The 26,107-nt window shown below is 36.2% G+C and overlaps 1 protein-coding gene across 1 annotated transcript in view; it reads left to right on the top strand.

Annotated features, from left to right (window-relative positions):
* ZNF804A (zinc finger protein 804A) overlaps positions 1-24,659 on the top strand; it is a 352,837-nt gene extending 328,178 nt beyond the window's left edge. Inside the window, exons 3-4 of the mRNA XM_055289946.2 lie at positions 18,820-18,950; positions 20,969-24,659. Coding sequence (XP_055145921.1) covers positions 18,820-18,950; positions 20,969-24,203 — 3,366 coding nt within the window. The 3' untranslated portion in view covers positions 24,204-24,659. The remainder of the gene's footprint in view (positions 1-18,819; positions 18,951-20,968) is intronic.
* The last annotated feature ends 1,448 nt before the right edge of the window (positions 24,660-26,107 follow it).

Below are 26,107 nucleotides of genomic sequence, written 5' to 3' on the forward strand. Positions count from 1 at the left end.
TAATTCAATGATGCTGTTAAGGACTAGGAATCTATTGATTTTTCTGCTCTGCTTCAATTGATTAAATGAGGCTCACCATATTATGGAGGGTAATCTACTTCACTCAAAATCTACTGATTTAAATATTGATTTTATCTAAAAAACATTTTCACAGTAAAATCTAGACTGGTGTTTGACCAATATATAGATACCATGGCCTAGTCAAGTTGACACATGCAATTAACCATCACAAGTTCACCTCTTTCTAAGTTGACTTGGCACCCATACACATCCCCTTAACCCAAACTTAATCTCCAAATAAATGTAATAACAAGGTCACACTCTGTCTAACATGATACAATTATCCTGCATACAACCCAAAAGATACCAATCCTTTCCCCAGAAGATAATTTAAAGTCATTGGGTAATGTTCACTTTTCTCCTTAATATCCTGTAACTTAAATACTATGATGTAAAATTAACAATACTTAGATACTATGATGTAATTCAATACATATTATGTCATATCATAAAAGGATAAAAAAAAAAAACAAATGTGTGTGTGTATACAGTTGTATCCCCTTATCTGCAGTTTTAGTTACTCACAGTCAACTGTGTTCTGAAAATAGATGAGTATAGTACAATCAGATATTTTGAAAAAAAGAAAAAGACCATATTCCCATAACTTATATTACAGTATATTGTTATAATTGTTCTATTTTATTATTAGTTATCATTAATCTCTTACTGTGCCTGGTTTATAAATTAAACTGTATCATAGGTGTGTGTGTGTGTGTGTGTGTGTATATATATATGTGTATATATAGGAAAATACAGTAAATATAGGATTTGGTATTATATGTGGTTTTAGGCATCCACTGGGGCTTTTGGAATGTATCCCATGCAGATAAGGCACTACTAGTACACACACACACACACACACAAATATTTATATAAAATAAGGAAAATATTTTCATGTCAATTGAAGTCCTCATTTCTGTAACTGGCCACATGGTTATCACCAGTATTTACAAATGCCTTCTTCTATTACCCACTCTCTTTATCCTCAACAAGCACCTCAATTGATAGTCATTCCTTGACTAGTGGGATGCCTCAAGACTTCATTTTTGAGGGTCTTGTGCATTATTAGTCCTGCCTGAATTGTTGTATTTTTCCATTGACACCAGTCACAGGAAATGGTAATACTAAGATATGCCCTATGGGATGTCCTGTATTCCAGATATTATCTTCCTTACCTCCATTGTGCAGTAGCAGTCCAATTTCCCCTTGGTAATCAAAATCAATCACCTCACCCAGCACAGTAACTCCCTCCTTTTCCTGTTGATTCAGAGACAAAAGGAGCCCAAAGTGGGTAGATGTAGGTCAACCCACTCTGTCTTAACTTCCAGTTCAGTGGAATAATTAATATGTCTCTTGATGGAAGCATTCCTTCCTTTGGAACTAAGACTTCTGGGCCAACAGAACATAAGGTGGCATAAATAGGAAGTCAAAAATTTGCTAGTAAGTAAATCAATAGTGGTAATAGGGAGTGTGCCTGTCCCATGTTCACCTCTTGATTCCTGGGATGATGAATCCTGGCTGTAATGAAAACAACATCATATATTGGATGCTAATTCAGAACATATACAGCCTTCTGGAGAGTCTTACCAAAACCCTGCCTGGTATTGCCACCTGGCTGGAGTTGTAACTGAATTTTCTTTTTGGGGGTGGGGGAGGGTAATCAAACAGTATTTATTTTAAAATTTAAGTTAAAAATCCATATATATGCTTTGTTATAACAATTTTTCCTTTCAAGTGATTTATCCTTCAGAGATACTTGCACATGTACAAAGGTTTATGTAAAAAGACTTTACTATACACCTGTTTGCAATAATGGGAATCAGAAACAACCTAGATATCCACCAGTAGGGGAGGGATATATATATTATGGTATTCCAAACTAGAAACTACTGTACCACATTAAACTAAGTGTTTAGTGTAAAGTGCCTGTTTCAACAAATAAGGAGAGAAAAATATCTTTTTTCACCCATTCTTTGGTGTTTTGAAGAATTTCCTATGTAATTGAATTTACAAAAGGCCATTCCACCACTCTATCAAACCAGTTTCTTCAGGGTGATAGAAAACATGGTAAGAGAAGTTAATTTCTTGAGCCTGGGACCATTGCTATACTTCATTTGCTGTGAAGTGAGTACTTTGATTAGAGAAATGCTGGGTGTGGAATATCATAAATACGGATAAGCTAGTCCACAGATAATAGTTTTATGAGAATCATTGAGTGCAGGGACGGCAAATCCATACCCAGAGTAAGTTTCTATTACAAAAAGAAGGTAACACTGCCCCTTTCATGATGAAAGCCATCCAGTGTACTCAACCTGCCACCAGGCAGCTGGCTGATCATTCCAGGGAATAGTGCTGTATCAGGGGTCAGTGGTGGTCTCTGTTGGTGCTGGCACTGGGCTCTCAATGATGGCCATTAGCCAGGTCAACCTTGGTGAGTGGAAGTCCACATTGCTGAGCCCATGTATGACCCCCATTCCTGCCACCATGGCCTCTTTGTTCATGAGTTCATTGGGCAGTGACACAGGCAGCTGGGGAAAGAGGTTATCTACCCGATTATTAAAATTCTTCTCTGCTGAGGTGACCTTTTGATGAGCATTTATGTGGCACACAAATGTCTTCCTGTTTTTCTCCCATTCACAGAAGTCTATCCACATACCCCGTCCTTCTTGTTACCAATTTTTAAATCATGTTTCTTGCAAGCTTCTAACCATCCAGCCAACCCACTGGCCACAGCTCATGAATTGGTATATAATTTTACATCTCACTATTTCTCCTTCCAAAAACAATGAACAACAAAATTCACTACTTGATGTTCTTCCCATTGTGAGGAATTCCTGTCATCATTGCTATTCACGGTAGTCCCAAAAAAGAACTGTAGGCTGGTCACAGTGGCTCATCCCTGTAATCCCAGCTTTGGGAGGCTGAGATGGGTGGATCACTTGAGGTCTGGAGTTCGAGATTAGCCTGGCTAACATGGTGAAACCCCATCTCTACTAATAATATAAAAACTAGCTGGGCATGATGGCATGTGCATGTAGTCCCATCTACTTGGGAGGCTGAGGCAGGAGAATCGGTTGAACCTGGGAGGAGGAGGTTGCGGTGAGCCTAGATTACACCACTGCACTCCAGCCTGGGCAACAGAGTGAGACTCCATCTTAAAAAAAAAAAAAAAAAAAAAAAAACCTATAGTGCTGCAGCTATCTATTTCAAATGGTGCCTGCATGTCACACAGGACCGTCTATAAACCAGGCCGGAGTTTTCTTTTCCTCTGTCAAATGTCACTTGCCCAGTGTTGTGCTTCAGAGAATTCTTCTTTTCTGCACTCTTTTAAAACTTGCAGCTAAGAGCATCTGTGCTACCATGCAACTACGAGCAGTGGTCAAAACAAAAATGACTTGCAAATTCATTACTATTTCACTCTGAATGTTCTGTCTGGAGAGTTTTCTCTGAGATATCTGTTTGGGTTATTTCACATTTCTTAAATGTCTATGCTCAAATGTCACCTTCTCAATGCAGACTTCTATGGTGAACACACTCTAAAGTGCTTCCCAGTGAGTCAGGCCTTTATATAATTCCCCTCCCTTGTATGTGGATGGAACCTGTGACTTGTTTCTAACCGACAAAATACGAAAAATTGGTGAGATAACACTCCATTGACTAGGTTGCTTTATATACTTAGCAGAATGGAGAGAGAGAGAGACACTTCCTTGATAACTTTACATAAGCTGTCATGATTTCAGTGGGTCTTATGAAAAACCCCAGGGACAAGAAACTGCTGGCAGCCTCTAGTTGCTTGGAATGGCCTTGGCTGACAGCCAATAAGAAGCCCAGGCTCTCAGTCCTACTACCACAAGGAAATGAATTCCACTAATAGCATTAGAAAGCTTGGAAGTGGACATTTTCCACAGACAATCCTCCAGATGAAAATACACTCTAGCCAACTTCTTCATTGATGAAAGGACAGGCATGCAGACCACGGAATAAATGTGGGCTGATTAAGCTGCTAAATTTGTGGTAATTTGTTACACTGAAATAGCAAATTCATACAGCTTCCCTAATCACTTTATTTGAAATTGCTATCCCTCCCCTCACTACATGCCCTTTTGCCCTCTCTGCTTTGTTTCATCCACAGCACTTTTCACTGTCCAATATTCTATAGAATTAACTTGTTTATATGTTTTAATATCTGTTCCTCTCAACTGTAATGAAAATGTTATTTTAAAAGGAAGAATATTTTCTACTTTGTCACAGATATATCAACTGTGCTTAGAAGAGCACCTGTCAAATAAAGAGCACTCAATGAAAGAGACGTGAATATATGCATTACAACCAAATCAACCAGACCTGAAGAGTTAGGCAGCTTAAGTAACAGTTAGCAGAATAAATATAGGAGATAGATCACAGGGTATGGTCCCAGAAATCTTGATTCGAGTCCTGGATCTACTACGTGCATTTAACTCCGGACAAGTCTTTCAAATTTACTTAGCTTCAGTTCTAATGTATCTAAATATGGATAATAATGCAAGCCTTCTCTGCTTACATATTTATTTTCATTATGAAACAAGGTAATATATATAATATTGCTTAATCAATTTTAAGGAGTAATGTTCTGAATGAAAAATATAGATGGCTAATATGCATGCAAAAATATTTCAGCCTTCCTAGTAAACAAATGAATTATAGGCAAAACATTAATGATATATCACTTATTGACTATAAATTAAAATATTGAGTAATGCTACCCAACATTGGATATGGTGTATATTCTCATATATGTTGACAGTAGTGTAAAAAATGGTGTAAAGTAATGAATAGCTGTTTGGAAAACATCAAAAGCCTCAAGAAGAGCACATGTATCTTTTTTATTCCGGTAGTCCTGTTTGTAGGAATCTATCTTTGTTATACAATCAGACAGGTATAAAAAGTATAGGTATAAGGATGTTTATGAAAATTTGCTTGGCAATTGTAAAACAGTGTAGTTGACCTAAATGTTAAAGCACAAAGTTATGACTAACTAACATAGAGTTAATTTTTATGTTTTCTCTTATTGTTGGTCTGAATCTATATTCTCTCTCTGTCTCTCTTTCCTCCTTGTTAATTGATTAAACCTTTGCCCATCTCTCAATTTTATCCACTAACCTGAGGCTAAGATCATCGTAACATTCCCAGCATCATGGATTTTCCTGAGAATATATCTGAGAATTAGTTTGACCTACGCTGCCCTTATAACACTTTCTTTCTCTATAGAACTAAGAGAAATAAATACACTAAAAAGTAGAGTAGGCACTCTGAGAAGGTATCATAACCAAAGAATATTGAGTTCTCTACACTTTGCCATTTGCGACTTGCATATTTCCAAAGCATATATTGAATTATATGCAGTGTACATTATAATTTGTTTTGGATAAAATTGCTATATCACTTTATCTCACAAATTAATTCTAATAGTTTTCTAACTTTCTAATCCATGCTAACTGCCATTCCTGTCTTGACATTTAGCACTAAGAATTTCTTACAAATGACTCTCAATAAGTTGTTGAGGAAGCTTTAGAAATATCATTGATGTTTCTGTAAGTTTCATAGATGATGTCTTCTGTATTTATTTGTGTGAAAGTTGTGTTGTTATTTCCACTTGGTATTCTAAAAATATTACAGTCATACATCACTCAGCAACTGAAATCCATTCTGATAAATATGTCATTAGGCAATTTCATCACTGTGCAAAAATAATGGAGTTTACTTATACAAACTTAGGTAGTGCAACTTACTACAAACCTATGCTATGTGCTATAGCTTATTGCTCCTAGGCTACAAACCTGTACAGCATGTTACTACAGCAAATACTGTGGGCAATTGTAACACAATGATATTTGTGTATTTAAACATATCTCAACATGGAAAAGGTAATGCATTTCTGCATTTCCCTATGATGTTATGACAACTACAATATCAGTAGGCAACAGGATATTTTCATCTCCATTATAATTTTCTGGGACCACATTTCTCTCTCTCTCTCTCTTTTTTTTTTTTTTTTCAGACAGAGTCTTGCTCTGTCACCCAGGCTGGAGTGCAGTGGCATGATCTCGGCTCACTGCAATCTCTGCCTCCTGGATTCAAGTGATTCTCCTGCCTCAGCTTCCCAAGCAGCTGGGACTACAGGCACATGCAACCATGCCCCACTCATTTTTGTATTTTTAATAGAAATGGAGTTTCACCATATTGGCCTGGCTGGTGGGACCACATTTCTATATGCAGTCCATCATTGACCAAAGTGGTATTATTTGGAGTGTAACTGTACTTGGTTTCTATTATTCACCTTTCAAAATTACTTTTCTAGATGTAAATATGACATGGAACTTTATTCTTGTTGCAGAAAAATATAAGAAAAAGCATTAAAACTGGTAAATTCTAGTTTTAAAACTCTACAAAGTATTTGGCCAGGTCTCAAAGCAGTTGAATATTATCAAAATATTAGGTGAGTTTTCTTACCTTGGTATCAGGAAGTCTGTCACAAAAATAAGAGAAGTATTTGTGCATAGAAGATCAAGATTAGTACTATCACCTGGATGCAGTGTAGTGCTTCTGGACAGCCTCTACAATATTGACACACTTGCATTTTGTTTATTTTTTAATTGTAATTTTTATTTTTTGTGGATACGTAGTAGGTATATATATTTATGGCTTAAATAAGACATTTTGACACAGGCATGCAATGCATAAGAATTACATCAGAGTAAATAGGGTATCCCTCACCTCAAGCATTTATCTTTTGTGTTTAAAGCAATCCAATTACTTTTAGTTATTTTTAAATGTACAATTAAATTACTTTTCTGCTACAGTCACCTTCTTGTGCTCAAAAATACTAGGACTTACTTATTCTAACTGTACTTTTGTATCCATTAAATATCCCCCACTTACCCCACCCCCAGCTACACTTTCCAGCTTCTGGTAACTATCCTTCTACTCTCCATCTCCATGAATTTGTTTTAATTTTTATCTCCCATAGATAAGTGAGAACATGTGGTGTTTGTCTTTCAGTGCCTGGCTTATTTCACTTAAGATAGTGATCTCCAGTTCCATCCATGTGGTTGCAAATGACAGGATCTCTTTATTTTCTATGGCTGAATGATAATTTATGTGTTTATGTACCACATTTTCTTTTTCCATTTATCTGTTCATAGAGACTTAGGCTTAGGCTGCTTCCAAATCTTTACTATTGTGAGTAGTGCTGCAATAAACATGAGTGTGCAGATATGTCTTCAATATACTGATTTCCTTTCTTTTGTGTATAGTAGGATTGCTGGATGGTATGGTAGCCCTATTTTTAGTTTTTTAAGGAACTGTTCTCCAAAGTGGTTGCACAAATTTGCATTCTTCCCAACAGTGTACAAGAGTTCCTTTTCCTCCATGTCTTCACTAGCATTTTTTATTGCTTGTCTTTTGGAGAAAAACCATTTTAACTAGAGTGAGATGATGTCTCATTGTAGTTTTGATATACATTTCTCTAATAGTCAATGATGTTGAGCACCTCTTCACTTCCTGTTTGTCATTTTTATGTCTTTTGGGAAATGCCTATTTAGATATTTTGCCCATTTTTTAATCTGATTATTTGATTTTTTCTTATAGAGTTGTTTGAGCTCCTTATGCATTTTGGTTATTAATACCTTGTCAGATGGGTAGTTTGCAAATGTTTTCTGCCATTCTGTGAGTTGTCTCTTCAGTTTGTTAATTGTTTTCTTTGCTGTGCAGAAGATTTTTAATTTGATGTGATCCTATTTGTTCATGTTTCCTTTGATTGTCTGGGTCTGTGAGTTATTGCTCAAGAAGTCTTTGCCTACTCCAATGTCCTGAAGAGTATTCCCAGTGTTTTCTTTTAGTAGTTTTATTTGGTGGGATTTTTGCATATGGCAAAAAATAGGAGTCTAGTTTATTTCTTCTGTATATGGATATCTAGTTTTCTCAGTGCAATTTATTGAAGAGACTGTCCTTTCCCCAATGTATGTTCTTTGAATCTTTGTTGAAAATGAGTTCACTGTAGATGTATGGATTTATTTCCGGGTTCCCCATTCTATTCCATTGGTCTGTCTTTTTTATGCCAATACCATGCCATTTTGGTTACTTTAGCTCTGTATTATAATTTAAGCCAAGTAATGTGATTCCTCCAGTTTTGTTTCTTTTGCTTTAGATAACTTTGGTTATTCTGAGTCTTTTGTGGTTCCATATACATTTTATGATTTTTTTTATTTATGTGAATAGTATCATTGGCATTTTAATATGAATTGCATTAAATCTGTAGATTACTTTGGGTAGCATGTACATTTTAACAATATTGTTCTTTCAATCCATGAAAATGGAATATATTCTTACTTTTTGGTGTCCTCTTCAATTTCTTACATCAATGTTTTATAGTTTTTTATTGTATAAATCTTTTACTTCTTTGGTTAAGTCTGAGGTATTTTATTTTATTTGGAGCTACTGCAAATGAAGTTACTTTCTTAATTTCTTTTTCACAATTTTAATTGTTGGTATATAAAATTGCTACTGATTTTTGTATGTTGATTTTGTATCCTGAAATTTTACTGAATTTGTTCATCAGTTCTAAAAGCTTTTTGGTGGCATCTTTAATTTTTCCAGGTATAATATTATATCATCTGGTACAAAGATAACATGGCTTTTTCTTTTCCAATTTGGATGCCTTTTATTTCTTTCTCTTGTCTGATTGCTCTAGCTAGGATTTCAGTACTCTGTTGAATAACAGTGATGACAGTGGTCATTCCTGTCGTGGTCCAGATCACAAAGAAAAGGCTTTCAGTTTTTTCCTCATTCAGTATGATACTAGCTGTGGGTCTGTTGTATATGACTTTTATTATGTTGAGGTATGCTCCTTCTAAACCCAGTTTTTTGAGGGCTTTTGTCAGAAAGGGATGTTCAATTTTATCAAACACTTTTTCAGCATCATTTGAAATGATTGTATGGTTTTTGTTCTTCATCCTGTTGATGTGATGTATCACACTGATTGACTTGCCTGTGTTAAATCATCCTTGTCTCCCTGGGATATATTCCCCTTGGTCATGATGAATAACCATTTTAATGTGTTAATTCAGTTTGCTAGTATTTGTTGAGGATTTTTGTATCAGTAGTCATCAATGATGTTGACATGTAGTTTTGTTTTGTGTGTGTGTGCATGTGTGTGTGTGTGTGTCTGTGTGTGTATGTTTTCAGTGTGTCTTTTTCCAGTTTTGGTATCAGGGCAATACGGTCTTATAGAAGGAGTTTGGAAGTATTCCTTTCTTTTTTATTTTTTCAGATAGTTTGAGTAGGATTGCTACTAGTTCTTCTTTAAATGCTTGGTTCAATTCAGTAGTAAAGTCATCAGGTTCTGGGATTTTTCTTACTAGGAGGCTTTTTATTATGGCTTCCATCTCGTTACTTGTTACTGGTCTGTTTGAGTTTTGGAGTTCTTCATGGTTCAGTAGGTTGTGTATGTCTAGGAATTTGTGCATTTCTCCTAGATTTTTGAATATATTTACATGTAGTTGCTCATAATAGCCACTAATGGTCTTTTGAATTTATATGGTATCTGTTGCAATCTCTCCTTTTACATCTCTGATTTTATTTGGATCTTCTCTCTTTTTTTTCTTAGTCTGGATAAAGGTTTGTCAATTTTGTTTAACTTTAAAAAAAAACCTTTTTATTTCATTGATGTTTTGTATTGTTTCCTTTGCTTCATTTTCATTTATTTTCACCCTAATCTTTATTATTTTTTTCTTCTACTAATTTTGGGTTTGGCTTGCTTTTGTTTTCTAGTTATTTAAGATGAATTCTTAGGTTATTTGAAGTTGTCTTCTTTTTTAGTTTGCTGTAAACTTTCCTCTTAGTAGTGCTTTGGTTGTATCCCATGGATTTTGGTATGTTGCGTTTCCATTATCATTTGATTCAAGAAGCATTTCAATTGCCTTCTTTATCTCTTTATTGACCCACTGTTCATTAAGGAGCATATGGTTTCGTTTTCCTTCATTTGCATAGCTTCCAAAATTCCTCCTTTTATTGATTTCTAGTTTTATTCCATTGTGGTCAGAGAAGATGCTTGATATTATTTCAATTTTTTTAATGTTTTAAGATTTGTTTTGTGATGTAACATATGGTCTACTCTTGAGAATGATCCCTATAATGAAGAAAAGAATGTGTATTCTGTAGTTGTTGGATGAAATGTGCCATAAATATCTATTAAGTTCTTTTAGTCTATAGTACAGGTTAAGTCCAATGTTTCTTTGCTGATTTTCTCTCTGGAATATTTGTGCAATGCTGAAAGTGGATGTTAAAGTCTCTCCAGCTATTATTGTACTGAGGTCTAGCTCTCTATTTAGCTCTAATGTTTGCTTTATAAATCTTGGTGCTTCAGTATTGGGTGCATATATATTTACAATTGTTATATCTTCTTGTTGATTTGATCTTTTTGTCACTATATAGTGACCTTCTTTGTATTTTCTCATAGTTGTTGTCATCGAATCTGTTTATCTCATATAACTATAGCTACTCCTATCCTTTTTTGGTTTCCATTGTCATGGGATATCTTTTTCCATCCCTTTATTTTCACTCTGTGTGTGTTTTTATAGGTGAAGTGTGTTTCTTGTAGGTAACAGATTATTGGATCTTGGTTGTTTTTTTTTTTTAATAATTTAGCCATTCTATGTCTTTTGATTGGAGAGTTTAGTCCATGTATGCTTAATGTTATTATTGATAAGTAAGAACTTACTGCTGCCATTTTGTTAGTTGTTTTCTGGTTTTGTTTTGGTCTTCCCTTTCTTCTTCCTTTCCTTCTTGTCCTTCTTTCAGTAAAAGTAATTTTCTTGGGTGATGTGAATTAATTTCTTTATTTTTATTTGTTGTGTTTCAGTTGTATATTTTTTGATTTGAGGTTACTATAAGGCTTGCAAATAGTCTCTTACAACCCACTCTTTTAAGCTAACAACAGTTTTTACATAAACAAATGTGAGCAAACAAGCAAAAATAAAACTAGTAAGAACCCTATGCTATAACTTTGTTCCCCTATTTTATTTTTTGTTGTTTCTGTTTATATCTTATCAATATCTTTTTTATTCTTTTCTTTTTTGAGACGGAGTCTTGCTCTATCTTATGTATATCTTTAAAAGTTGTTGTAGTTGTTGTTTTTGATTGTTTCATCATTTAACCTTTCTATTTAAGAGTAGTTTATACACCACTGTTACAGTATTTTACAATATTACAGTGTTACGTGTTTTTCTGTGTACTTACTATTACCAGTGAATATTGTATCTTCAGATGATTTCTTATTGCTCATTAACAACCTTTTCTTTCTAACTGAGGCACTCCCTTTAACATTTCTTTTAGGACAATCTGGTATTGATGAAACCCCTCAGCTTTTGTTTGGGAAAGTTATTTCTCCTGCCTGTTTGAAGGATATTTTAAGCAGGTTTACTATTCTAGGGTAAAAGTTTTTTTTTTTTGTTTCCTTAAGCACTTTAAATACATCATACCACTCTCTCTTAGCCTGTACAGTTTCCATTAAAAACGCTGCTACTGGGCATGTTGGACCTCCGTATTATATTATTTGTTGCTTTTTTCTTGCTGCTTTTAGGATCCTTTCTTTTTCCTTGATCTTTGGGAGTTTGATTATTAAATGCCTTGACGTAGTCTTCTTTAGGTTAAATCTTCATGGTGTTCTATAACCTTCTTTTACTTGGATATTGATATCTTTTTTTTAGGTTTGGGGAGTTCACTTTTATTATCCCTTTGGATAAACCTTGTATCCTGCCAAAAACTCTTAGATTGTCCTTTTTGAGGGTATTTTCTGGATCCTGTAGGTGTGATTTATTGTTTTTTTTTATCCTTTTCCTTTTGTCTGCTCTGACTTTGTATTTTTAAATAGCCTATCTTCAAGCTCACTATTTTTTTCTTCTGATAGATCAATTGTTTTTAAGAAACTCTGATGCATTCTTTAGTTTGCCAATTGCATTTTTCAGCTCCAGAATTGCTGCTTGCTTTATTTTAATTATGTCAATCTCTTTGTTAAATTTAGCTCATAAAATTCTGAATTTCTTCTTTCTTATCGTCAATATTTTTGAGTTTCCTCACAAGTGCCATTTTAAATTCTCTGTCTGAAGGGTCACATATCCCTGTTTCTTCAAGATTGGTCCATCATGTCTTATTTGGTTCCTTTGATGAGATCATGTTTTCCTGGATGGTCTTAATACTTAGGAATATCTGCCCATGTCTGGTCATTGAAGAGTTAGGTATTTACTGTAATCTTCACAGTTTGGGCTTGTTTGTACCTGTACTTTTAGAAGGTTTTTTCAGGTCCGAAAGGACTGTATGTTGTGAACTAAGCTGTACCTGCATTAGGGGGCACCCCAAGCCCAGTAATTCTGTGGCTCTTGTAGATTCAGAGATACCACCTCCAGGGTCTTGGACAAGATCCAAAAGAATTACCTGGATTACCAGACAGTGACTCCTGTTCTTTTCCCTTACTTTCTTCCAAACAAATGGAGTCTCTCTCTCAGTTCTGAGCTGGCTGGAGCCAGGGATGGAGTGTCATAAACACCCCTGTGGCCACCACCACTAGGATTGCACTTGGTCAAACCTGAAGCCAGCACAGCATTGGGTCTTACCCAAAGCCTGCTGTAGCCACCACCTGGCTCCTCTTCTCTCAAAGCCCTGGGGCTTTACTAATGGCTCGTGGCCTATGTCCTTCCCTTTAGGGAATGAAGTTCCTTCAGGCCCCAGGTGGGTCCACAGGTTATGTCTTAAAGCCAGGGTCCAGAATCAAAAACCTTAGAAGTCTACCTGGTGTTCCATTGTACTGTGGCTGAGCTGGCACTCAAACCACAAGATGTAGTCCTTCCCACTTATCTCTCCCATTTCCTAAGGCAGAGGAGCCTCACCCCATGGCCACTACCACCACAGGCCCATAGGGAAAACTATCAGGCTACTGCTGATAGTTCCTTAAGGGTCAGAAGCTCTTCATTCAGCTTGTGGTGAATACTGCCTGGCCTGGGGCTCAACCTTCAGGGCAGTGGGCTCCCCTCTAGCCCAAGGCAGATCCAGAAATGCCATGCAAAAGCCAAATCCTGGATTCAGGGACCCCAAGAGATCATTTGGTGCTCTATCTCCCTGTGGCGGAGCTTGTATCTAAGGTGCAAGACAATGTCCCCTTTCCTTCTCTCTACTTTTCTCAAGCAGAAGAAGTCTCTCCCCATATCCACCACAACTGGGAATGTGCTGAGAGTTTCACTGGAAGCCAGGAAGTCACAGAGTCTCACACGAGGCCCACGAAGTACTACCTGGGTATTGCTGCTGGTTATTCAGGACCCAAGGGCTCTTCAGTTAGCAAGTTATCAATTCTGCCAAAACTAGGTCCTTCCCTTCAAGACAGTAAGTTTCCTTCTAGCCCAGGGTGTGTTTAGAAATGTTTTCCTGGAGCTGGGACCTGGAAAGAGGGTTTGACAACTCTGACTGGTACTCTTTCCTGCAGTGAGTGAGATGGTATCTAAGATGCAAGACAAAGTCCTCCCTGCTCTTCTCTCGCCTCTCTTCCCCTCCCCTCCCCTCTCCTCCCCTCCCCTATCTCTCTTCAAGTAGAATGAAGGGATCTTTTTGGAGCCATGAGCTCTGCAGCCTGGGGTTAGGGGAGGGGGAGGAGTGGCATCAGCCCTCCCTTAGCCAAACTGTTATTCAGTTTGTTATGTGCCCCTCCAGACCACTGGCTGTGAGCCCAGTTCAGCAGTAGGACTTGCCTAGGATTTGCAGTCTAGACTGCCATGAGTTGAATAAATAAAGCTGAAATAATAAAGCTGAACTTTATTTAGAGCCCCAGAGCACTCTGGCCCAAGGTGGCAAGGCTTGCAGGAACTCAAGTTCCAACTGCTGGGATGGTCCATTCCCCTCTGGCTAGGGCTGGTTTAAACACTACCTCCATAGGTGAGAATCAGCTGAATTCAGTTTGATTTTGCTTTCTGTTGTGCCAGGAAAGCACCGAGTTCAACAAAATGTCGCACAATTGTTTCTCTCTCACTCTCCCAAGTGTGCAGATTTTTCTCTCCAGGCAGAATGGCCACTTCTGGGGGTTGGGAGAAGGGAGGCATTGGCTATTCAAGACTGTTTGTCTTACTTCTTCAGTGCCTCTTTAAGTGAAATGAAGTTAAACCCAGGTACTGTGAACGCTCACTTCATTTTCGGTTCTTATGAAGGTGCCTTTTTCGTGTAGATAAATTGTCATCCTTGTGGGGTCGGAGAAGATAATTGGTGGAGCCTTCTATTCTACCATCTAGCCTCTCCTCTTTAAATTTACGTTTTAAATAGTCACAGTTATCTAAATCTGGAGCTGCTTCCAGCCATGTCTGTCAGTCACTTATATTACAAATAACAACAGTATTGGCATTTAATAATTGACTGACTCCTCAATATTCAACGATTATGTCAATGAAACCCGATTATTTCTAAACCTCAATGGTTACTTTGAAACAGTAAATAGTGAAAGTCCTGGCATTTTGCATGCTTTCTTTGGAAAATACGGTTTGTTTTTCATTCGTTTGTTTTTCATTAGAAGCATTGCACTTTTATCTTACCAATGAAATTTAAACCCACTATTTTTAACCATTGATTATTACATGTATTTTATGTATTATATATGTTTATATATGTGTGTGTGTGTATGTAATAACAATTAACTTTTATACTAAAGATTTTATTAAAAACAGTAAAGTCTATCTTTTTGGTTTGTTGACTAGAGCTTTTCTAAAGAACCAGTAGGAAATAAATTATCTGTACTTCTTGGAATAAAACTATTTATAACTAATAATCAAAGATTATTTGCTGATTAGCTCTGGTATTAAAACTCTTTCTTGCTTTATTTCACCTGGTACTTTACTTCTTTTACATCTTATTTTAGAAAACTTAGATTCTTGTGTTTGTACGAAGTTGTTCATGGTCCCTGATACACACTCTCATCCCCAACATCCAACTCTTTTTTTCTAGTTAATATTTGTATTCCTCAAAACCCAGCAAAGATATCACTTTTACCAAGTAGCTGTCTTTAGGATTTTCTTGAGCACTTCTCTCTCTTCATACATGGCACTGTAAGAATATTCCAACCAGTGATTGCTGTTACCTCTTAATGTGTATGTTCACTCCTTATTTCTGTAAAATACACATAAATACACAACACTTGCCCACATATACACTCATAGAAACGCACAATGAAAGTAAAAATATTTTCTTTAGTTAAAAACAAAATCTCAGCCATTTAACAGAGTGACTGCTGCTAGTGCTCAATAATTATCTGTTGAATGAGTCTTGATATTACTTTAAGTTTTTAAGAAATAAAAGTGACCAAGACCCTGTATACCTAAAATTTATGAGCAAAATATTCTTGACCTATTATACTGTAATTCTACACCTGTTTTATGAAAAGCAATTAATAATTTAATGCATATGATAAAATTATGGCCATTTTAATAGTCATATTAAGGAAATGATTTCAAAGTTTTGCTTTCTGGGAAATAGCTATACAATTGAGACATTTATGATATGATTTATCTTTCATCTAAATTCTACTCTGGAAAGTCTTATCCTACACAAATATGTCAGTGCAAATGAGCATTCTTAAAATATCTTTGTGTAAATTCAAAAATATATAGATATATACACATACAAGGACACTTTCTATAAATGATGTCAATTTAAATATTAGAGATCGTTTTAAGCTTAAACTATGTCAGTGTTTTATGTCATTTGAGCTACCTCATGCTATGTTGGGGAAATTCAGATTTACAATCCAGAATCATTAGGAGCCTTTTATTATTTATTCATACTGATGAACTTTTTAAAGTAGATGGAACATTTATAATTTGGAGGATCTAAATCAGTTACACAATAATTTAAAAATATTTATGAAACAGAAATTTTATAGACCAGGTATTGTTCTAAGCTCCTGGTACATATAAGTGCATATGAATATGGTATTTATTAAAACTTTATCCAATTAGTTTTTTTAAAATGTAACTAGTGGTATTAGTTCATTCTCATGTTGCTAATAAAGACATACCAGAAACTGGGAAATTTATAAAGTAAAGAGGTTTGACTCACAGTTCCACATGGCTGGGGAGTCCTCACAATCATGGTGGAAGGTGAAGGAGGAGCAAAGTCATGTCTTACGTGGTCGCAGGCAAGAGAGCATGTGCAGGGGATCTTCCCATTATAAAACCACTGGATCTCATGAGACTTGTTCACTATCACTAGAACAGCACAGGAAAGACCTCCTCCTGGCTGCTTTCACGAGCTAGTGTTGAGTATCTGTGGCTTTTCCAGGCACATGGTATAAGCTGTCAGTGGATCTACCATTCTGCTATCTGGAGGACAGTGGCCATCTTCTCACAGCTCCACTAAGCAGTGCCCAAGTGGGGACTCTATGTGGGGGATCCCACCCACATTTCCCTGCTGCACTGCCCTAGCAAAGGTTCTCCATGAGGGCTCTGCCCTGCAGCACACCTCTGCTGGACATCAGGCATTTTCATACATCCTGTGAAATCTAGGCAGAGGTTCCCAAACCTTGATTCTTGAATTGGGTGCACCCACAGGCCCAAACCATGTGTAAGCCACAAAGACTTCGGGCTTGCACCCTCTGAAGCAATGGCCTGAGCTGTACATTGGCCCCTTTTATCCATGGCTAGGATGCAGGGCACTATCCTGAGACTGCACAAAGCAGCAAGGCTCTGGGACTGGCCCACAAAACCACTTTTTCCTCCCAATCCTCTGGGCCTGTGATGGGACAGCCTTCTGTGAAGAACTTTGACATGCCTCGGAGACATTTTTCCCCAATGTCTTTGTCATTAACATTTGACTTCTTGTTACTTATCCAAATTTATGCAGCCAGCTTGAATTTCTCCTCAAAAAATGGGTTTTTCTTTTCTATTGCATCATCAGGCTGCAAATTTTCCACTTTTATGTTCTGCCTCCCTTTTAAACATAAGTTCTGATTCCAAACAATAGCTTTGTGAATACATAAAACCGAATGCTTTTAACAGCCCCTAACTCACCCCTTGAATGCTTTCCTGCTTAGAAATTTCTTCCAAAAAGTTTCACAAATCTCTAGGGCAGGGGCAAAATGTCATCAGTCTTTTTGCTAAAGCATAACAAGAGTAACATTTATTCCAGTTCCCAATAAGTTCCTCATCTCCATCTGAGACCACCTCAGCCTAGACTTTATTATCCATATCACCATCAGAATTTTGGTCTAAGCCATTTGACAAGTCTCTAGGAGGTTTCAAACTTTCTCATATCTTCCTGTCTTCTGAGCCCTCCACACTGTTCCAACCTCTGCCTGTTACCCAGTTCCAAAGTCACTTCCACATTTTCAGGTATCTTTACAGCAGCATCCCACTACCCAGCACCAATTTACCATATTAGTTAGTTCTCATGCTGCCAATAGAGACACATCTGAGATTGGGTAATGTATAAAGGAAAGAGGTTTAATTGACTCACAGTTGCACATGGCTAGAAAGGCCTTACAATCTTGGTGGAAGGCAAAGGAGGAGCAAAGTCACGTGTTACATGGAGGCAGGCAAGAGAGCATGTGCAAGGAAACTCCTTTTTATAAAACCGTCAGATCTCATGAGACACATTCTCTATCACAATAACAGTATGGGAAAGACCCGCCCCCATGATTCGGTTACCTCCAACTGGGTACTTCACACCACACATGGGAATTATGGATGCTACAATTCAAGATGAGATTTGGGTGGGGACACAGCCACATTATATCACTAGTATAAGTGAGTCCTACTCAAGATTCTGACATATTAGAATTGCATAACAACATGAACCATTAGGGAAAATAGTACTTTTGTTATTTGTAATAACTGTACACATCATGAAAGTACACAGTGAAAATAGTTGGGGCACAAGACAACTTTGATGTCTCAAAAATTATACCACACACACGGCTATTTATCAATTGTGTTTGAGTTGGCATGCTGTTTTTCTTGCCATCAACCCAGAAAATGAACTTCTTCAACACAGATGAAAGATAATACCCAATGTAGTAAGAATTTCTAGAAAAACAGTACTAATTTTCTTCCAATATCTTGAATTATTCTGGAAACGTGCCTGCTGTTTGAGAGAAGGGATTGTTTTAAACCACATCAGGAGAGATCGTTTGTCTTATGGATTAACATAAATAATGTACTCTCAGAACACACAGAAAGGGCTGCTCTGCCTATGGAGTAGCCAATCTTTATTCATTTACTTTCCTAATAAACTTTTCACTTAAACACACACACACACACACACAGACACAAAGGACCACATAACTTTCTAATATACTGTACATCAAAATATAAGAAAACATATTATATATAACTAAAATACATAAGCAATAAGCAAGTTGAATTTTTTTTGTAAATTTGGGGTTTATAAGACACGAATGCTTCACCTGAATTACGCAGAGAAACAGCAGGAAACGATCAATAAGAAGAGATTAAAGTTTTCAATTACAATTTGCCTAAGACATAGATATAAATTTCACTATGATGTAATAATATGCTTTGGCTTTTTCACAAGCCAAAATGCAAGAAAATATTTTTGTTAGAAGTGGATTGTCATGAATGTTGTTTACCTTTCGACAAGGTCAAAGATGATGCATTGGAAATTTTCAACAATAACAATGAAACTTTAAAACTTCTATAGAACAAAATACAATTAATTGTTTCCAACTTTTTTTAACAGAGGCTCAAGGAACTGAAACAAAGGGAATTTGCTCGAAATGTAGCATCTAAATCCAGGAAAGATGAAAGAAAACAGGAAAAGGCACTCCAACGCCTGCACAAGCTGGCTGAGCTAAGAAAGGAAACTGTATGGTAAGTATCCAATGAAATTGTAAGTTTTCTTAAAACATGACCAAAAAAGGGGTATAGGGGGAGTCAGAAATAAAGGGCACAAATCTATTTATTACTGTACCCAGAATAAGGCACACATGTTTTCATGGCCTTCTGTAGGCTGTAAACAGTAATTTGAATTAGAATTTTATGCAAACACCTGTTTAATGCACATTTCAGTAAAAAAGCCAAAATTACTGTAATTTTGGATTAAAAAATACACTTTATGTTATTATTTAAGCTATCTTAGTTGACAGCTACCCCATTTCTTGGTGATACTCAAACATTTAATTGAGGAAGACAGCAAGGCACTATCTTATGACCCTTTTAACAAAAAGAGTTTTTAGAGATACTTTTTAAAATGAAAATTTGGAGAACTTCTATTTAAAATTATGTTTAAGATTCTTTTTCTAAAAAAAGATAAGAATTTTGCTTGAGAAGCAGACCAACATTAGGTGCGCTGTGAATAAAGTCTAACTGGGCTGTTAGAGGTTCACAACTTTTAAACTTTGATCTGCTTCTAACAGTGAGCAGCTATTAGGTGTGAAGACAGGGCAAAGTTATTAAAATAAGACTTTTTAAAAGTAGTCTTTGTTTCTCCAATAAATGAAGCCTCTCTTATTATTGTCTATATCAAAATTATTTCAATCCAAATCTACTTTTTGCTGAATAATGTTATGGGATACGTTGACATATCGAAACATTGTTAGGGATGCCAAATTTGTAAAAACCAAAATAAAATGTATATGTATTTGGAATCCTACATGCAACTGTTAAAAACAGATGCTACTGCTGCTCAGTTACACCAATCAGATATGTTTACTTTTTGTGGTAATGAATAAAAAATTATACAAATTTTAACTATAGAGAATCATGGAACCTATGTAACTTAATGCTCTATAAATAGAAGTTGCAAATATAAATTATGACATATTAAGTGAGCTAGAGCTAATAATGATATACACAAAAAGCAAAACTGTTTATTTAAATTATTATCCTCAGTATAAAGCACATATTTTACATTATATATACACACAACCACACATACATGATTTTTGCATTAATTTTGTGCTTCAAAAGATGAGAAAAGAAAGTCGTCCTGTTACTTAGCAGATAAAACAATGAAGCAATACATTGTGTTAGTGGTTAGATAAAAGAAATGTCCAACTAAAACTTTCTTGTCTACTTATAATATTTAAAACACTGAATTTTTAGAATAGCAGGAATTTTCTTCACACACAGTTCTGTTAAGGATAAGGTTTAGGGTTTTCTTATATTTATGTGTTTGTCAGTATAGTTCTTTTCATCAGAACACACTACAGTGGAATGTAATTCCAAATAAGTTATATTTTAAGTGAATTGTCTTTTATCCTGCATTTACTGCATGTTATGATATAATGTATAACTTCAGGATAATTTTAAATATTGAGACTAACAATTTCAAAAGAGTCAAAGCTCTTATAAAGCTAGTACTATCTCTTAGTTACCTTTGCCCATACCAGTTGGGCTATAGTAGAGTCTTGGTGAATGCTGGGTGAATTGAATTGTTCAACCAAATTCCCAGCTTTTCTGCAGTCATGATTAAGGGTTTTGTTTAGAACTTTCATCATATTTACCATATAGCATCAATGATATTAAGTATTTGTGAATCAAAAGTAATTTTACTTTAGACAATACAACACTTCAAAATATCACGGAAGAGGCCATAAAGGTAGAAAATTTTAGTCAGATAGCACTGGTTAAGAGCATATCCTCAACATTGCTCTTAACAGCTATAACAGCAACTTCAGGACGATATTTCCAAGTTATTCCAAACAGTACAACAAGTAAATGATATTGTGGCACCGTGGAAAGTACTTACACCATATGAAGGCAATTCTGTCACAAAGATTTAAAAATTTGAAAAAATATTTTAATGACTTTTTAAAGATGTAAATATTTGACTATTTTTTTTTCTCAAAAGGGTGCTATTTAACACACACTTCTGTTTCTTTCTCTAGCGCTCCTGGAAGTGGCCCCATGTTCAAATCAACAACTGTTACTGTGAGAGAAAACTGTAATGAAATTTCCCAACGAGTTGTTGTGGATTCAGTTAATAACCAGCAAGATTTCAAATATACTTTGATTCATAGTGAAGAGAATACTAAAGATGCTACCACTGTTGCTGAAGATCCAGAAAGCGCAAATAATTATACAGCAAAAAATAACCAAGTTGGGGATCAAGCCCAGGGGATTCACAGACACAAAATCGGCTTTTCTTTTGCATTTCCAAAGAAAGCATCCGTGAAGCTAGAGTCCTCAGCTGCAGCCTTCTCTGAATACAGTGATGATGCCTCAGTGGGAAAAGGATTTAGCAGAAAAAGTAGATTTGTCCCCAGTGCTTGTCATCTTCAACTATCTTCACCAACAGATGTGCTTTTGAGTTCTGAGGAGAAAATTAACTCTTTTCATCCACCAGAGGCAATGTGCACAGACAAAGAAACTGCTCAAACTCAAGAAATAAAAGAAGTCTCCAGTGAAAAAGATGCATTATTATTACCTTCATTTTGCAAGCTTCAACTTCAGTTATCTTCTGATGCAGATAATTGTCAAAATTCAGTCCCATTATCAGATCAAATACCACTGGAGAGTGTTGTTATTAATGAAGACATACCTGTTAGTGGTAACAGTTCTGAGTTGTTAGGAAATAAATCCACAGTTTTTGACATGTCTAATGATTGCATTTCTGTGCAAGCTACCACAGAGGAAAATGTTAAGCATAACGAGGCATCCACAACTGAGACTGAAAGCAAAAATGGTCCCGAGACATTGGCCCCTTCAAATACTGAAGAAGTTAACATAACTATACATAAGAAAACAAATTTCTGCAAAAGACAATGTGAGCCATTTGTACCTGTCCTTAACAAACACAGATCTACAGTTCTTCAGTGGCCATCAGAAATGCTGGTTTATACAACTACTAAACCATCAATTTCCTATAGCTGTAATCCTCTATGTTTTGACTTCAAGTCTACTAAAGTAAATAATAATCTAGATAAAAATAAGCCAGACTTAAAAGATCTTTGTTCTCAGCAGAAGCAGGGAGACATTTGCATGGAACCACTTTCAGATTGCAAGGATGTATCTACAGAAGGACTCACTGATTATGAAATTGGAAGTAGCAAAAATAAATACACCCAAGTCACTCCTCTTTTGGCTGATGATATTCTCTCCAGTGGTTGTGATTCTGGAAAATATGAGAACACGGGTCAGAGGTATAAAAACATTTCCTGTAAGATCAGAGAAACAGAAAAGTATAATTTTACTAAAAGTGAAATAAAACAGGACACTCTAGATGAAAAATACAACAAAATAAGGTTGAAAGAGACTCATGAATACTGGTTCCATAAAAGTAGAAGAAAGAAAAAAAGAAAAAAGTTATGTCAGCATCATCATATGGAGAAAACCAAAGAATCAGAAACTCGCTGCAAAATGGAAGCAGAGAATAGTTACACTGAAAATGCTGGGAAATATCTATTGGAACCAATTTCAGAAAAGCAGTATTTAGCTGCAGAGCAATTATTAGACTCACATCAGTTACTTGATAAAAGGCCCAAATCAGAATCCATATCCTTAAGTGACAATGAAGAAATGTGTAAAACATGGAATACTAAATACAACACTTATGATACTATCAGTTCTAAAAACCACTGTAAAAAGAACACAATACTTTTAAATGGACAATCAAATCCAACAGTGATACATTCTGGGAAACATAATTTAACATATTCTAGAACTTACTGTTGTTGGAAAACCAAAATGTCAAGCTGTAGTCAGGATCACAGAAGCTTAGTTCTTCAAAATGATATGAAATGCATGAGTCAGAATCAGGCTGTTAAAAGAGGTTACAATTCTGTCATGAATGAATCAGAAAGATTCTATCGAAAACGTAGACAACATTCACATTCTTATTCTTCAGATGAAAGTTTAAATCGACAGAATCATTTACCAGAAGAATTTTTGAGGCCACCAAGTACTTCAGTTGCTCCCTGTAAGCCTAAAAAGAAACGGAGGCGAAAAAGAGGCAGATTCCACCCCGGATTTGAAACTTTAGAACTCAAAGAAAATACAGATTATCCCATGAAAGACAATTCTTCCTTAAATCCTCTGGATAGGTTAATAAGTGAAGACAAAAAAGAGAAAATGAAACCACAAGAAGTTGCAAAAATCGAAAGGAACTCAGAACAAACAAACCAATTAAGAAACAAACTGTCTTTCCACCCTAACAATCTCCTTCCTTCTGAAACCAATGGTGAAACTGAGCATTTAGAAATGGAGACCACTTCTGGTGAATTGTCAGATGTTTCCAATGATCCCACCACATCTGTCTATGTAGCTAGTGCCCCAACAAAAGAAGCAATCGACAACACCCTGCTTGAACACAAAGAAAGAAGTGAGAATATAAATCTTAATGAAAAGCAAATTCCTTTTCAGGTGCCTAATATTGAAAGGAACTTTAGACAGTCACAGCCTAAATCCTATCTTTGCCATTATGAACTGGCTGAGGCCCTTCCACAAGGAAAGATGAATGAGACACCAACTGAGTGGCTTCGTTATAATTCAGGAATCCTTAACACACAACCACCATTACCATTCAAGGAAGCACATGTCAGTGGTCATACTTTTGTAACAGCTGAGCAAATCCTGGCTCCATTAGCTTTACCAGAGCAAGCATTATTGATCCCACTAGAAAACCATGACAAATTCAAAAATGTACCATGTGAGGTCTACCAACACATTCTGCAGCCAAACATGCTGGCCAACAAGGTTAAATTTACCTTTCCTCCAGCTGCCCTCCCACCCCCTAGCACACCTCTGCAGCCTTTGCCTTTGCAGCAGTCCTTATGTTCTACCTCTGTAACCACTATCCATCACACTGTTTTGCAGCAGCACGCTGCAGCTGCTGCAGCTGCAGCTGCAGCCGCAGCTGCAGGAACCTTTAAAGTGCTTCAGCCACACCAACAATTTCTTTCCCAAATCCCAGCTCTCACCAGAACCTCATTACCTCAGCTCTCAGTAGGACCAAGGCTTTGTCCTGGGAACCAGCCAACTTTTGTTGCTCCTCCTCAGATGCCAATCATTCCAGCTTCCGTTCTTCATCCTAGCCATCTGGCTTTCCCATCTTTACCCCACGCACTCTTTCCTTCACTGCTTTCCCCACACCCTACTGTCATCCCTTTGCAACCTCTCTTCTAGTCATCACCATAATGGGAAAAAAATACTCTTGTGAAAACTATTGCTATATGCGTTACGTGTTCATCTATGTGGGTACCTGGCTATTTAACTGGTGGAAATAAACTGGCCGATATATGGCCTCATTGGTTTGAAATCATTTACTGTAAGTGTAATGATGCAAATAAATCCCTAAGTTTCTGATATATAATATTATCAAAGCACTGAATAGTTTGAAAATCAATACAATATATGCTGTATATTAAAATGATGTCTTAACAGTATGTATAATGTACATAAAATATATTTATAGTACTCTAATTTATGTTGTAAAGTATGCTCCCTTGGTTTTTCTTAATCTTTGTGTATTTGCACCTATTTAACGTTTAGACAAAGCTGATGGCACTATGTTTTGTACCATGTTCCTTGAAACTGTAAATTCAGTGAAAAATATCTCTTGCAATAAATTTTTGTTAACTATTTAAGTAAATCAAACTTTTGTTTTTAGTTGGTTTTCCCTGTTTTAGGAATGTATAGTAACAATAGGTGTTGGATTTATATCACTTTACTCATACACAGGAATCTCTGAATCTCCAAGGCCCATCAAAATATCCTGGGAGCTCTATCAATACTTCAACTATGATACCATCTTTTAGAATAGTATAACAGAGGACAGAGGGTCGATTTGTTTTTCTGTTTTTCCAGTGTTACTTAATACTCATAGTTTACTATATTTTCTAAACAATTGGCCCCCTCTTTAGACAATAATCCATGGAAATTCATGTTAAAGTAATTTTAGTATTTGGGTGGGTAATAACTCAAAAATATGCAAAGTATGTAGTATTCTTTCTGGAATTCTAGAACAGGACTAATAGACAAGCAATGTAAATAACCAATATAAGTGCTTATAATGTTTAAATTCCCAAATTTATTGTGTTTATTTTTAATTATTGTGGGAAATACGTGGAAATATTGGCATGAATTAAGGAATAGGTTTAACTTTAATATACTACTGCCTGTTTTATAACATCTTAGGATGAATGGCATAAACACAATCTGTATAAGGATGTTACTCTTAATTGAGAATCTGGAAGTGGGATGGAGAGTAAATAAATAGTCCTTCTATCTGCAAATCTTTCTAGTAGTTATGTTTGTATCATATTTTTAAATTGCTCAGGAACAATTGGAAAGTCCACATCACTCTTCCAGATTCTGCTTTATTTTATTTATTTATTTATTTTTGAGACAGAGTCTGCTCTGTTGCCCAGGTTGGAGTGCAGTGACACGATCTTGGCTCACTGCAACCTCTGCCTCCCGGGTTCAAGCAATTCTCCTGCCTCACCCTCACGAGTAGCTGGGATTACAGGTGCATGCCACCATGCCTGGCTAGTTTTTGCATTTTTAGTACAGACGGGGTTTTTCCATGTTGGTCAGGCTGGTCTCGAACTCCTGACCTCAAATGATCCACCTGCCTCGGCTTCCCAAAGTGCTGGGATTACAGGCCCTGCTTTATTTTTAATGACCTCTGCATTACTGCTCACTCAAGTGCTTTTATGTGTACTTAAGAATATAATGAGTCAATAGAGAACTAGGAAATAGCACGCTTTCCCCAAGAACATTTCTTATACCCGTCCCAGTCCATACCATTGGCAAGACAAAGTATACATCCCTGTTAAAGTGGGTTGTCCTCACCATTTGCAATGAGAGCAGATTATAGTAGCCTGGCAATAAATCCAGGGTTTCAGAGCCCAATTGAGTCACTTTAAATGGAAAGCAAGTTTTAAATGATGCTGTACTGAGGAAATATTTCATATGGCTAGCATAGGAACTGGATTACCCTAAATAATTAGGGACCTAAAAGCATTTTCCCATATAAAAATAATCAATATTTAATTATATCTTATGTAAGAAAAATAAGAAAGAAAATC

This window comes from Symphalangus syndactylus, chromosome 8, assembly GCF_028878055.3.
Source record: "Symphalangus syndactylus isolate Jambi chromosome 8, NHGRI_mSymSyn1-v2.1_pri, whole genome shotgun sequence".
NCBI classification, from domain to species: Eukaryota; Metazoa; Chordata; class Mammalia; order Primates; family Hylobatidae; genus Symphalangus; species Symphalangus syndactylus.